Source organism: Tupaia chinensis, unplaced genomic scaffold (genome assembly GCF_000334495.1).
Source record: "Tupaia chinensis unplaced genomic scaffold, TupChi_1.0 Scaffold000133_1, whole genome shotgun sequence".
In the NCBI taxonomy this organism is placed as follows: Eukaryota; Metazoa; Chordata; class Mammalia; order Scandentia; family Tupaiidae; genus Tupaia; species Tupaia belangeri.
In genome coordinates, this window is record NW_006159602.1 from 260,404 (window position 1) to 274,330 (window position 13,927).

At 35.9% G+C, this 13,927-nt stretch overlaps 1 protein-coding gene across 1 annotated transcript in view; it reads left to right on the forward strand.

Moving 5' to 3' along the window:
* Positions 1 to 13,927, forward strand: part of CUNH14orf39 (chromosome unknown C14orf39 homolog) — a 62,694-nt gene that overhangs the window by 23,041 nt on the left and 25,726 nt on the right. The window contains exons 5-9 of the mRNA XM_006144813.1: positions 3,867 to 3,956; positions 5,592 to 5,779; positions 5,874 to 5,916; positions 8,550 to 8,670; positions 10,484 to 10,575. Coding sequence (XP_006144875.1) covers positions 3,867 to 3,956; positions 5,592 to 5,779; positions 5,874 to 5,916; positions 8,550 to 8,670; positions 10,484 to 10,575 — 534 coding nt within the window. The remainder of the gene's footprint in view (positions 1 to 3,866; positions 3,957 to 5,591; positions 5,780 to 5,873; positions 5,917 to 8,549; positions 8,671 to 10,483; positions 10,576 to 13,927) is intronic.

Here is a 13,927-nt window from a genome sequence, read left to right on the forward strand (position 1 = left end):
GGTGGGTGGGTGGGTGTGTGTGTGTATACTCATATATACATATATTTTGGATTTCAGATGTTCACATTGGGGTTGTTCAGCCTATATTTTCTTTTCTGTGCCTAGCTTATTTCACATATTTTAGCATAATGTCCTACAGTTCCATTTGTGTTGTCATGAATGACAGTATTTTCTTATTGACACATTGTGTCTGTGTGTACCTGACATTTTCTTTGTTCATTAATTTGTTGATGAACATTGAGTTGATTCCACACCTTGACTATTGCAGATAAGGCTGAAGTAAATAGACTTGGGAGTGTAGCTATCTCTTTGACATACTTAGTTCAGTTGTTTTGGTTATGTACCCACAACTGGGATGGCCAGATCATATGGTAATTCAGTTTTTAATTATTTAAGGACCCTCCATACTATTTCCAAAATGGCTGTACAAATTTATATTCCTATCGGGAACCAGCAGTTAGCGTAATGGCTATGTCACTGAACTCCCAGGTAGTTGACCGCAGTTCGCGTCCCGGACCCGGTGGCTTGAAACTCATGCTGGGCGCATGTGTGTGCATGCCCAAGATCCTGAGAGGAGAGTGGAGGAGAAGGGATTGCAGCGTGACCATCTCCCCTGGGGGGTGATTTCTCGCTTTCTGTCTCTATGTCTCTCTCTCTCTGTCTGGCGAGCGCATGCGCCCTATAGCGAAAAAATCTCTCCAAAAAAAAATTTTTTTAAATTTATATTCCGATCAACAGTGTTCAAGGATTCTTTTTCCTCCATATCTTTGCAAACATTTTTTTTATTATTTGTCTTTTTAATAGTAGCCATTTAAAAAGATGCGGGTCTCATGGTGGTTTAATTTGCATTTCTCCAATAGAGATGTTGAGTGTTTTTTTTTTTAAAGAATTATTTTATTTATTTTTTGTTATTATTATTTTCACATGAATTTTGCCAGAGAAAGACAGAGGGAGAGTTAGAAACAAGCTACTAGGTCTGGGACTCAGACTGCTGTTGGCCATGTGGGAATTCCAGCACCTTAACCACCATCGCCATGCCACTTGCTGGTCCTGAATATTTTTTTCCTTTATTGTATGTTTATATGTATCTTTTTTGAGAAATGTCTGTTGAGGTCCTTTGCCTTTTACTTTAAAAATCTGGTTATTCGTTCTGTTGATGTTTGAGTTTTATTTAAACCACTTAATAGGAAAACATTGGAAGCAACTCTGATGTTCAATATTACAAGATTGGTTAGATAAATTTTGTATATCCTTATGAATGAACATTAGATAGCCAATAAAATTATGATAGAGATGTACATTTACTAACATGAAAAGATGTTACCAGTAGATTGCAAATTGAACAAAGCAAATTATAAAACAATATTCATAGTATAAATGCAATTTAGTAATTGTATATGTATATATATTATAACTAGAAAAAGTCTAAAAGAACACCAAAAAGGAGATCAAAATGATTATAGTAAATATCTATTCAGTATCTCTTATGAAATTTTTAAATACTTAGACTGTTTATGTATAACCTTTGAACTTCTAATTCCATTTTGAAGGATATTTTTTAAGGAAATGATCAGAAATTCAGACAGATATTTAAGTACAAGTCTGTTCAGTAAGTGATAAAGATGACTTCATGATTTATGATATTTATAGAAAAATCTGGAAACAATTTATTAAAACAATAGTAGCATTAAATGTTGAGAATGTAGATGATAGTTATTTTATATATATATATTTTGCTTCCAAAAAAATTTTAAATTATTAGAAAAAATAGGAATTATTTGAATAATACTTAGAATGAAAACTGCAATAGTGTATTCTAATTTTAGATTTTCATATTGGCAATATTTTTTCAATTTATGTAATAAAATAACCAATGTGTAAGATGAATATTCATTTTATTATTACGATATCATTTTCTAATACATTTTGACCTAGTTTCTTTATTGATAGCTCAGCAGGGTTTAATAATCTGTCTTTTAAAATTTTTTTAAAAGAATTATTTTATTTAACTTTATTTATTTATTTATTTATTTATTTTAATTTGACCAGAGTGGGACAGAGTAAGAGGACAGAGAGGAAAAGTGAGAAAGCAAGCCACCAGGTCTGGGATTCGAACCAAAGTCAGCCATGTGAGGGTCCAGTGTCCTTAACCACATGCCACCTGCTGGCCCCAAACTGTCTTTTTAAGTGTCAAAGAAGAAAAAAGCCTCTTTCAGGTCTAATTCTAGCTCTTTAGATCCTTAATCCAAAAGAGTTTGTTGGTCAAGACCTTATAATAATGGTGAAAAAGAAAGGCTGATGGGGGGACCAGCAGTTAGCATAATGGCTATGTTGCTAAACTCCCATGTAGTCGACCACGGTTGAGTCCCGAACCCGGTGGCTTAAACTCACGACAGGTGCGTGTGCATGCGTGCCCAAGATCTCAAGAGGAGAATGGAGGAGAAGGGATTGCGGTGTGGCCATCCCCCCTGGGGGGTGATTTCTCGCTTTCTGTCTCTCTCTCTCTCTTTCTGGCGAGCACATGCACCCTATAACAAACAAACAAATAAACAAACAAAACTCTCCAAAAGAAGAAAAAAAAGAAAGGCTGATGTTGGAATGTTATGGAGGATATAATAGACGTGGAATAACAATACATCCAGTCATGCCATGTTTGCTCCTTCTGTTGTCACAGTGCAAAAACAGGTTTCTCATAATAATGAGAGAATATGTCCTAATAAAATCATTACTAGTTGGAAATATTGAAAGTTGAAAATACATTTAATAACTTTACCTATTAAACATTATGGCTTAGCCTAGATCATCTTAAATGTGCTCAGAACACATATTAGCCTACAGCTAGGCAATATTATCTTAAGCCAAAGCCTATTTTTTTTTTTTAAGATTTATTTTTTGTTTTATTTATTATCATTATTCTTCAATTTTGACCAGAGAGAGACAGAAAGGGAGAGTGAGAAATCAACCACCAGGTTCAGGACTTGAACCGTGGTTGTCCATGTTGGAAGTCCAGCACCTCAACCACATGCCGGCTACTGACCCCCAAAGCCTCATTTATAATAAGGTATGGAATATCTTATGTAATTTATTATAAACCATATTTAAAGTGAAAACAGGATGCAGTTATTATTTTAAGTCAAAATCAATGTCAATTTAAAAAAACAAATAGTAGCTTGCACTATCATAAAGTCAGGAAATTGTAAATTGAATCATTGTAAGCTAGGGAAACACATATTGATATTTGACATAGGAGTTCATAAATGGTGGTAGTGGTGGTGGTAGATAAGATTTTTCTTGGGGCCGGCAGGTGACATGGTGGTTAAGGAGCTGAACTCCCACATGACTGACTACCGTTAGAGTCCCAGACCTGGCAGCTTACTTTCTCACTTTCCTTCTCTGTCTCTGGTCAAATTAAATAATAATAATAAATGAAATTAAATAAATAATTCTTTGGGAAAAGATATTTTTCTTGGGACTAGAAATGAACTGTAATGGCTATGTCGCTGGACTCCCACGTAGTCGACCATGGTTCCAGTCCCGGATCTGATGGCTTAAACTCAAGCCGGCGCATGTGCATGTGTGACCAGGATCCTGAGAGGAGAATGGAGGAGAAGGGACTGTGGCATGGCCATCCCCCTGGGGGATGATTTCTTACTTTCTGTCTCTCTGTCTCTTTCTGGCGAGAGCACGTGCCCTATAACAAAGACCTCTCCAAAAAAAAAAATTTTTTTTTTCCTTGATATAAACTTGTTTTCTCCCGGAAGAGAAAGATTCATTTCTGTTTAAATGATTGCATTTCTTTTGTTACCTTTGTTAATCTGTTTATCATTCTGAGATGCTAATTATAAATACACTTTTTTTTTTCATAGCTGGAAGCCAACATGTGATGTTTTTCATAAACATGAAGATTATATGCAGGACCAATGTACTATTTATCAAGATACTATTGAAAAAGACAAGTACAGTACATATATTGATTTAAACTTTGGAGTTCTATTAATTAATTATTAGTAGGATATACTTTATAAGAATTTTAATTAAAAAATGTAGAAATTTTATACTCAGAAAAAAATTTTAAAGTAAATATAGTATTTAATACACTTTGGGTACTATTGGAGTTCTACCTCTGTTTAGTCAAGATCTGTCTTAGCCTGGAAATGTTTAAATATGGCCTTAGATATAAACTATTTTGTAGCCATTATTTCAGCAGAGTCCTTCAATTAGTGGTCTTTATGAATGAACTGTTAGACAAACATCTAGGGCAATAGTTATCTGTAGAATTAACTTCTTAAAAATTTGGGGTACTGATTTTTGAAGGGTATTTTATTATCAAACTTCTGTTTTTCAGACTGCTAATTGATTGGGTTGGTTATATTCTAATGGAGAAATACCAATAGTTGTGGGGATTTATTTTACTGTGTTTCAAATCACATTGTCTTGGGTAAATGTAACTAGTGAATATAATGAAACAAAGTAAAAGATCATGAGCACATTATATAGCATTGAAATTTCACATAATTTAAAAAAATTTTAATGTTTTCATTAAATGTGGGAACATGGCAACCCATGGTTCAAGTTCTAGACCTGGTGGCTTCCTTTCTCATTTTCTCTCTTTCTCTAGTCAAATTAAAAATGAATAATAATAAAGTTAAATAAATGATTCTTTAAAAATAAATAAATACTACCATATGATTTTTTGAAAACTAGATAAAAAAAATCAAGGATACAGGACCAGCAGGTGGTATGGTGGTTAAGGGCGCTGGACTCCCACATGGCTGGCCATGGTTTGAGTCCTAGACTTGGCAGCTTGCTTTTTCACTTTCTTTTTACATCTCTCTCTATCTTTGTCCCTCTCTAGTAACATTAAAAATAAATAAATAAAATTAAGTTAAACAATTCTTTAAAAATAAATCAAGCGTACAGGGAAGTGAGGATAATAAGGAAAGACAAAAATCTTTGATGAAGTCAGAAATTTATATTATGTGGCCCTGCATGTCTATTAGATACAGGCACAAATCAGGCTTGAGATTCCTAGTAGTCAAAGCGTTGTAGAAATTTGACCAGTTTAGCCGGGCGCATGTGCGTGTGTGCCCAAGATCCCGAGAGGAGAATGGAGGAAAAGGGATTGCGGTGTGGCCATCCCCCGTGGGGGGTGATTTCTCGCTTTCTGTCTCTGTCTCTCTCTGTCTGTCTGGCGAGCGCACGTGCCCTATAGTGAAAAACCTCTCCAAAAAAAAAAGAAAAAATTTGACCAGTTTAGGATTCAGGGTATTACTTAAAAAAACCAGTTGAATTGCTTAGTGGAGTCTTTTCCCAAGGCTTGAGAGAAATTTCTCTTTTGGATCCACATAAAGGAGAAGTTGTGCAATGTAGTAATGTTGTCAGTGACCTGCCCTCACAAAACATAATATATATCATTGTTTCTTATAACATCTTTCCATGTAAGTTATGAGCATAAGCCTGAAACAAAGCAGTCCAAATAAGTTTCTCTGTGAGTGTTTATTGTAGAGGACTTCTCTGAGCTAACCAGAAGTATTAAAGTGAAAACAAATCTACTCTTCTTACATAGACACAATTTCTTCCAATTTTAACAGAAAAATGTATCATGGTTATGTGTGTCAGTATAAAGATGTTTTGAAGCAGTACCAACTGAAATACTCAGAAACACCTTTTTCACATGAATATTATGAGAAGAAAAAAGAACATGAAGAAATTCAAAACAGAGTGTTGACATATTCTGAACAATTAAAAACAAATGAAACTATTTTAATGGAATTCCTAGGTATTAACATTTTTGTTATATATTATCTTAATTATTATGTCTTTATAATGAAAAGAATATAATAAATTGATCTAAACTATGATTTGTTTTTCAGTGCCAGCTCCCTTTCCATCACTTATTAAATGGACATTACATGTGTATCCACAATAGTATTTCTGTTTGTCATTTTTATTAGATAAGTACTACTTCTGTGTTTTGTTACTGTATTTCCCTGATGAGAGTCACATGGGTTTGTTTCTATTTAATTCAAATATTTAATTTTATTTTTAATTAAACAATTTTTGCTTGTGGGCATGTGCACTTGCCAGCAAGAGGGAAAGAAAGGGAGAGTGAGAAAGCACCCACTATGGGGGGGGGGGGAGGTCATGTCACAATCCCTTCTTCATTCTCTTTTTGAGATTTTGGGCACACATGCATACATGCTCAGCATGTTCTTCAAGCCTCTGGATCTGGAACTCACATGCACATTTGTGTGTGATCCAGCGATCTTAATCACTACACTTGACTGGCCCAATTCAAATATTTTAAAGGTCAGTTTAAAGAGTGTATGGGACTAGTTTTCATGTCCATGTGGTCAGATGCAAGCAATTGATTATTACTTGTTATGATGGAAGGTAGTAATTTATAATTATTCATTCAACTATAGAAATTCATTTGTTACCCAGGGCTGGCAGGTGGTGTGGTGATTAAGGTGCTGGGCTCCCACATGACTGACCACGTTGTGAGTCCCGGCCCCTCTGGTTTGCTTTCTCACTTTCCCTCTCTTTCTGTCTCTCTCTCTCTCTAGTCAAATGAAAGAATAATAATGATAATAAAAAATAAACGATTCTTTAAAAAAATTTATTAGGTACTGGGGCCGGCAAGTGGCATGGTGGTTAAGGTCTGGACTCTCAAGTGGCTGACCAGGGTTCAAGTCCCGGACCCTTTGTGTTTTCTCTTCATCTCTCTCTCTAGTCAAACTGAATAATGGTAATAAATAAAATGAAATAATTCTAAAAAAAATATTTGTTGGGTACTATCTATACTATCTTGTCCAGGCAAGATACAGAAGATGAAGATACAAAACTCCTTGCAAGGAACTCACAATTTAGTAGGGAAGACAGACATATAAACAAACAATTTAAATACAGTACCATTGTAATACTTGCTTAAGTAATTCTTAATTGGTCTAAGTCTTACCTATTTGTCAGAGAGATCTTCCCTGATGATGAACTTGAAACTTTAATCCTCTTTCAACCTCTACAATCCTTCATATGCTTTCCTATCAGATTATATCTCTACTGTTTGTTCTAAGTCGTCTTTATCCCTGCTTTCTACCTTGCTTCCTGTGTGCTTCATCCTAAACCATCATTTTAACTCCTCTGCTGCTTTCTCTCTCCATGTTTTGGTTTTAGACTCTTCTGTTTTTAGTTGTTCATTTGCTGCCTGTCTGTGGGAAAAGGCAGAGGTTGGTAAATGGTAAAGGCATAGCAAGAGTTTAGGCAGTTTGACATAGGATGGGATGGGATGAGATGTAAGGTGGCATAACAAAGAGTTGAATAGATATGAGAAGAATTAGAGGTTAGGATTCAAATATCTGTATCCAAAATTTTAAATTGTTATTTCTGGTAATAACATAGCCTTATAAATCATATTCACCTGAAATTTTGTGCTCTATCATATAAATAATATATATTTTTCTAAAGAATTATTTTATTTAACTTTATTTATTTACTTAGTTTAACCAGAGAAGGACAGAATGAGGGGGTGGGTGAGAAAGCAGGCTTCCAGGTCTAGGTCTCGAACCGAGGTCAACCATGTTGGAGTCCAGTGCCCTTAATTACCATACCACCTGCTGACCCATAAATAATATATTTTTAAGGCATGATAGAGAAGGTCAGATAAATTTTCTCTGGCGTTTTTGTTCACTATTACTATTCTGTCATTTAAAATTTATTCTAAATGGATTGTGGAGTACTTTAGGAAATTGTATTAGCTAATAACAATGCAGGATGTCTATAATAGTGGAGAAATTCTCTCTGTGAAATAGGGTATAGCTCCATTTTAAGAAGAAAATTCAGATGGATGATCTAACTCTTTTCTGAAATCTCTAGGGTACAATGACAGCACGAAAAAGGGAAATGAGTGGATTTAAAATTTTGGTTTTGAGACAAATACTAATAAAAGCATAAATTAACTTTGGATCTGAGATGATTAGTTTTTGTAGTCATGCCAAGTGACACAGTGAACATGGGTAAAAGAGTAAAAGGAAAAGCAAAAAAACTGCCTTGTGTTGACTCAGTGGCACAGTGGAAATAATGCTGCTAAATTGAAGGTGGGCCCATATGGAAAGTCATAGATTCAGATCCCTGGTTGACTTGTATGCACAAGGCATGTATGCCCATGATCTTGGCTGGCTGAGATAGCTGGGAAGGGAGAGTGGGGAGTGGACTGTGGTGTGAGACTCTGTACATTTCTTGTCTCTCTTGTTTTGTCCCTATCTCATTAAATAAATAAACTTTAAAAATACCCTGTGAAATAATTTAATTGAAAAAATGTTCTAATAAAGATTTTGAGTGAAATGTTATCTTTGAGCTCAATATACAGCATAAATGATAAATAATCTTTGTTAGTCTGTCAAATGTTATATTAGTTTTACCTCTGTTTTCAGATACTGATACTAATATTGCTTATATGGGACATACATATAAATAATGTTACATAATGTTTCTGATATAGTACATGTAAGTGTAAAATTTACTTGCATGACATAGTTCCTTAACATGAAAAGGGTTGATCTGCGAAATAAAACACAAACTATTCTTAAACATGCCAGCAATTTTACCAAAAGTTCATCTGAACTGAAGAAAGAAGTAGATGAAATGGAAATAGAAATTAATTATTTAAACCAGGTATATATTTTGTTATATGTTTTTACTATATGTATTAATGTATAAATGGTATGTTAGTTTAAAGCCTTAGCTATTTCTAAAAGAGTTTAATTATGGAGAAAGGCTTATGAAAATTTATTTACCACAGATTAACTTTGGAGTCAAAATATATTTTAGGTGCTGAATATATTTAACTCAAAGTTTTGGGGAATAGTTTAGGTTTCCTTGTGGTCTGAGAAAAGATGAAGAAAGAACAGGAGTTTAATAGCAGAAACAATGGCATTTAAAGAGCTATAATGGTGTTTTCAAAAAGAACAAAACAGTAAAGTTCAAATAATTTAATTTTGAAAAATTTATGACTGGGACCAGCAGGTGGCATGGTGGTTGGCATACTGGACTCCCACATGGCTGACCATGGTTCATGTCCTGGACCTGATGGCTTATTTTCTTGAGTCCCAGACCTGGGGGCTTGCTTTCTCACTTTCCCTTTCTCTCTCTCTGGTCAAGTTTTAAAAAATTATTATTATTATAAATTAAATTAAATGATATTTTTAAAAAAGAAAATATATGACTATAGTTTGTAATTTTTAGAGAGCTAGGTTAGAACTAGTTTAGCCTTTAAGATTTTCTTGAATACACATTGTTAGCATCATCTTTTGAATAAGTATGAGAACTGGGAACCATCAGTTGGCGTAATGGCTATGTCGTTGGACTCCCACGTAGTCGACCACGGTTCGCGTCCCGGACCCAGTGGCTTAAAACTCACGTCGGGCGCGTGTGTGTGCATGCCCAAGATCCCGAGAGGAGAATGGAGGAGAAGGGATTGTGGCGTGACCATCCCCCCTGAGGGGTGATTTCTCGCTTTCTGTCTCTCTGTCTCTGTCTCTGTCTGGCGAGCGCACGCGCCCTATAGCGAAAATCTCTCCAAAAAAAAAAAAAAGAATAGGTATGAGAACCTATCAAAGTCACTTCCAAATTTTGAGAAAAAAATAGAATACCTAATTTTCTAAAATTTTTGAAAATTTCATTAAAGATGATATGTTTAGGGCCAGCAGGTGGCATGGAGGTTAAGGCAGCTGGATCTCACATAGCTAACTCTGTGATTTGAGTCCTAGACCTGGTGGCTTGAAAATCAAGCCATGCATGTGTTCCTAAAATCCCAAGAGGAGAATGGAAGAGAAGGAATTACAGCAAGGTCATTCCTCCTGGGGGTGATTTCTCGCCTTCCCTCTCTCTCCCTCTGGCGAGTGTACATGCCTTAAAGCAAAAATTAAAGATTATATATTTATCATTCATTGTTATGAGGTACCAAATAACTGATATAATCTTGGAATAAGAAGAAAGTGTATGCCATTTCCTTTGAGATACATTTGTAATTGGGTCCCTATGTAAGAAATCAGTGTCTACTTTGCTTATGACTGCCTTCTTTTAAAAAGATGAAAATTTATTAACATTTACATTTGCCGATGGAGTTATAAGAAAAGTTAAAGGGGTGTGATTTATTGTTAATCTTGACTCCATATTAGGAACTTTCAATAAAATATAATGAATACTACCAAAAACTATAAATTGTAGGGGCTGACAGGTAGCGTGGTGGTTAAGGGTGCTAGACTCCCATGTGGCTGGCTGGGGTTCGGGTCTCGGAACTGGTGGCTTGCTTTCTCACTTTTTCTCTGTCTCTCTCTGGTCAAATTGGAAAATAATGATAATAATAAATAGAGGTAAATAAAAAACACCTTATAAATTGCAATTCTAAGAACAAAATAATATTCACTAAGATAAAACATTTACTGCTTTGCAGGTAATTGTTTTGCATTTCTGTTTTTTATTTTAGCATATCGCAAGACATTATGAAACTAAGAATCTTTCAGAAACTCAAGACGAACAGAGCAAAAACACAGAAAAAAGAAAAGAATTGAAAGAAAGGTATAGGTAAACTTTAAAATTGGATTTTATGTGAACAGTATTCTGCATTTAAAAGGCTGATTGTTGGGACCAGCAGGTGGCGTGGTGGTTATGGTGCTGGGCACTGCCACATGGCTGACCACGGTTGGAGTCCTGGACCTAGTGGCTTCCTTTCTCATTTTCCCTCTGTCTCTCTCTCTGTGTGTCTCTCTCTGGCCAAAATAAAATAAATGAATGAATAAATAAAATTAAGTAACTAATTTAAAAAAAAATGTTGATTGTATATTTTATCCCAGACTACTAATATTTCCACAGTGTGAGCAAGCTATTTTCTAATGAAAAAATGTTAATTTAAATATTTAAATATTATGAACTAATACTTAAATCTGCTTGTTATTTAGTAAGGCCAAGGATTATATATAATAGAAATAGGGTAGCAGCAGCACAATTGCTGTTCTATCACTGGTTTCATCTAGCTGAGTCAGCTCCTGGACTGGCTATAAAAGTAGAGGCAGAAGTGTTCCCACAAGGGAATCCTAACCTGTCAGTTGGGATTATAAAGAAGCATTAACACCTAGGGTAACTCTTCCAAAGCATTTATTAGGGGAACTTACAGAGTGCAGGGACCAGCAGTTGGCGTAATGGCTGTGTCGGTGGACTCCCATGTAGTTGACCACGGCTCGAGGCCCGGACCCAGTGGCTTAAACTCAATGCTGGGTACATGTGCGTGTGTGTGTGCCCAAGATCCCAAGAGGAGAATGGAGGAGAAGGGATTGTGGCGTGGCCATCCCCACTGGGGGGTGATTTCTCACTTTCTGTCTGTCTGTCTTTCTCTGTCTTTCTGGCAAGTGCACATGCCCTATAGCAAAAACCTCTCCAAAAAAACCAAACCCAGAGTACTGTAGTGTATCCTCAGATGAACAGCAAAGAAAGAGACACTCTACTAAGGTATGTATAAAATGAGGGCATCAGGGTATGGAGTTTATATGAGAGTTTAAGCAATTTAGGGGGCAGTTTGTTGGGATGCTCTGGGGGACTGCCCCAAATGGGAGGGTTCCAGATTTCCATAAATAGACTGTCTTGAAACTTACAGTGTGTGTGTCAGGGGGTAGGTGAAGAGGCACTTGGACACACACACACACTGAATCCAGGGGTGGCTTAAATTAGGAGTGGATTGCTGAGTGGCGATTCCTTGGAGGGAGCTGTCTCTCTCTCTTGCTCATAGAAGAAAGATGTAAATAAACTTCAAAGTTAGTGGGGAATCAGCAGGTGGCATGGTGGTGAAGGTACAGGATTCCTATGTGGTCAACTGCAGTTCTAGTACCTAGACCCAGAAGCTTGAAAATCACACTGCGCATGTTTGCGTGCATGCCCAAATCCTGAACAGAGAATGGAAAAGGAAGGAATGTGGTGTGGCCATCCCCTTGGGGGGTGATTTCTCACTTTTCCCCTCTCTTTCTCAATCTGTCTCTGGCAAGCACATGTGCCCTATAGCAAAAACCTAAAGAGAAAAAAGTTAGTGGAGAAGTGGAATTAAACTATAGAATAATTAATAATAATAATAATAATAATAATAATAATAATTTGGCTCAGGGCAAGGGCCAGTTTCTTTCAGTGTTTTGGGCAACAACTAAATATTTCTATCTGCCTGAAAATGTTCAAGACCTTTGTTTTGGCCTCAAGCCTGCAGGAGAAATGCCACTGCCTAGGTCACTGAGCAGTCAAGGTACTTCATGTTTCTCTGTCAGGACAATAGAAAAAGTAGGGAGTCTGGGAGACCCTACTCCTGTCAGTTGTATGATTCTTTCATTTCTTAGTAATGGGTCAGGAAGAGTAGTAAAACAGGAGAAATGATGGTGGGAACCACAGTGTATTTAATTTTTTACTACCCTGTCACCAGCTTGTCAAGTATTTTCTTTGCCACAGAGTGCGAAGATGAGTCAAGGCATGCCGCTAAATATGTGGCATCATTTATTTCTTTGTCCTTCATCTTAAGGGTAATAAGATAGACATCAGTGGTGACTGCACCAAAAGAAAATATTGATTTTGCCTGTTATTGCATGACAGAAAACTAGATGTATTACTATTGCTGTTTCTGATAAACTTTCTACTCTTCCTTTCTGCCTGTATTCCTTTTTTCATTCTTAAATATGTTTCCTCAAGTTGCATTGCCCTTGATTTTTCAATACACTCTTCTCCTAAGTTAATTTCCCTAATCCAACTTCCTTAGATCTATTATTTTCTTATTCTCCCACTCCCATGTATCATGGCAATGTGTGTTTAAGTTGATAACAATACTGATTTTAAAAATAGGTAGTTAGGCCCAGCCTCTGGTCTACCAGCTAAGGGAGCTGGATCTCACATGCCTGACTGTGTGTCTCGAATTCTGGCCCTTTTGGCTTAAAAAACATGCAAGGCACATGTGTGTGGATGCCCAGGATGGGGAAATGGAGGAAAAGGGACTGCAGCATGACCATGCCCCATGGGGGAGGGGTGCTTTTTCCCTCTCCCCCCCTCTCTCTCTCTAGCAAGAACATACACCTTCTGGCCAATAAAAAAAGAAAAAAACAGGTAAATGAACAGAATTTCACATTATTGACAACTTTTTAATTTAAAATTTCTGTATATTGAGAGAAACTTACATAGTTTTTTCACTCAATATATATTTTGATAAATTATATTCTATTTCTTTGATTTAGAAAAAGTGTAATGAATTATTCTTTCAGTAAAAACTTAAAAGGCCTATTTATGATAGTAATACTGCTGTAATGATTTTTTAAGTCATGCAAATTGATTTGATTCTTTTTTTTTCACATTGATTTGTTTCTGAGCAAATATTTATATAAAATTTGAAGTACTCTGAAATCTAAAGCATGCTATCTGTGGTTAAAGTTTTGTTTTAAAATGTTTTTGATTGGCTTAAAAAGTCTTTTTAAATAATTTTTTTTAGAGAAAGTTTTTTTTTTTTTTTTTTTTTTTTTTTGCCATGGGGCGTATGTGCTTGCTGGAGAGACAGAGATAGACAGAAAGCAAGAAATCACCCCCCCCAGGGGGAATGGCCATGCCAAATCCCTTCTCTTCCATTCTACTCTTGAGATGTTGGGCACCTGGCATGAGTTTTAAGCCATTGGGTCTGGGACTTGAACCAGGGTCTACTACATGGGAGTCCAGAGACATAATCGTCATGCTATCTGCTGGTCCCCTTAAATAATTATGTTTTTAAAACAGGCTATTGTACACTGAGAAGAGTACAGGACTTAATCAGGAAAAGTATGTTTTAGCTCTAACACTACTACCAAGTAATTTAATAATTTTGGACAGGTCTGTTAATTCTTTTTTTTTTTTTTTTTTTTGAGAGGTTTTTGCTATAGGG